General features: G+C 58.9%; 2 protein-coding genes across 3 annotated transcripts in view; one reads left to right on the top strand and one right to left on the bottom strand.

The window, feature by feature from the left end:
* Window positions 1–659, bottom strand: part of LOC105506540 (putative uncharacterized protein encoded by LINC00167) — a 1,428-nt gene extending 769 nt beyond the window's left edge. Inside the window, exon 1 of the mRNA XM_011934732.1 lies at window positions 25–659. Coding sequence (XP_011790122.1) covers window positions 25–235 — 211 coding nt within the window. The 5' untranslated portion in view covers window positions 236–659. The remainder of the gene's footprint in view (window positions 1–24) is intronic.
* PRDM10 (PR domain containing 10) overlaps window positions 454–725 on the top strand; it is a 107,664-nt gene continuing 107,392 nt past the window's right edge. For both annotated transcript variants that reach the window (XM_011934680.1, XM_011934681.1), the window contains exon 1: window positions 454–567. The gene's annotated coding sequence lies outside the window, so the exon portion shown is untranslated. The remainder of the gene's footprint in view (window positions 568–725) is intronic.

The following is a 725-nucleotide window of genomic DNA, read 5'->3' as shown; positions in this document are numbered from 1 at the left end:
CCGGGACCCCGGGCCCTCCAGCACAGGCGGCCCTCGGGGTCCGAGAGACCCAGGCACCGCTGGACGCTTCCTCCCTGTCGGCAGGCGGGCCGCAGCGGGGGCTTGACCCCGATGCGAAGAGTCGGGTTTTCTGATTGGCTGAGAGTAGAAACGCAGGAGAGCGCCGCCTGAGACCCGCTCTGCGATTGGGCTTTACATGAACAGCAGAGCACGAAATAAAGAGGCCTTCAGTCATTGGGCCATTGTGTGAATCTCCTTTTGGCTTCTCTGCAGACTGAATAAGCGTCTCAGGATCTTCGTCATGACTCCTAAATCTGGGCCTGTCAGTTCGCCCCAGCGTTTCTCGTCTCTAGGCACGGCATGGGGCTTACAGAGTTTAACCAATCATACAACGTCGAGATCAGGTTGCCAGGCAGATTATGCTAATAAGACCCCGCCTTTTATGCTGCTCCCACTCTGCGGCGGGAAGAACCACCTGGAGGTGGCGGGGGGGTTTGATTTCTATCACCCCTAGGGAGAGAGGATCGGGGACCCGCTGATCTTCCAGCTCCCCTCACCCAACGTCGTGTAAGTACCTAAAGGATTAAGGGAACCAGATAAGCCAGGGTCCAGAGTACCCCATAGACTGGGAGGGTGTTTCGTCTTTGCTTAGTCCCACCCAAAATGGCGCCCAGCTCTTTCCGCGTCTCAGAGCCCGGCCGGGGCCAACCGACCGCGGACCCGGG

Source organism: Colobus angolensis, unplaced genomic scaffold, assembly GCF_000951035.1.
Source record: "Colobus angolensis palliatus isolate OR3802 unplaced genomic scaffold, Cang.pa_1.0 Scaffold137, whole genome shotgun sequence".
Classification (NCBI taxonomy): domain Eukaryota; kingdom Metazoa; phylum Chordata; class Mammalia; order Primates; family Cercopithecidae; genus Colobus; species Colobus angolensis.
This window is presented reverse-complemented; position numbering and strand designations above follow the sequence as displayed.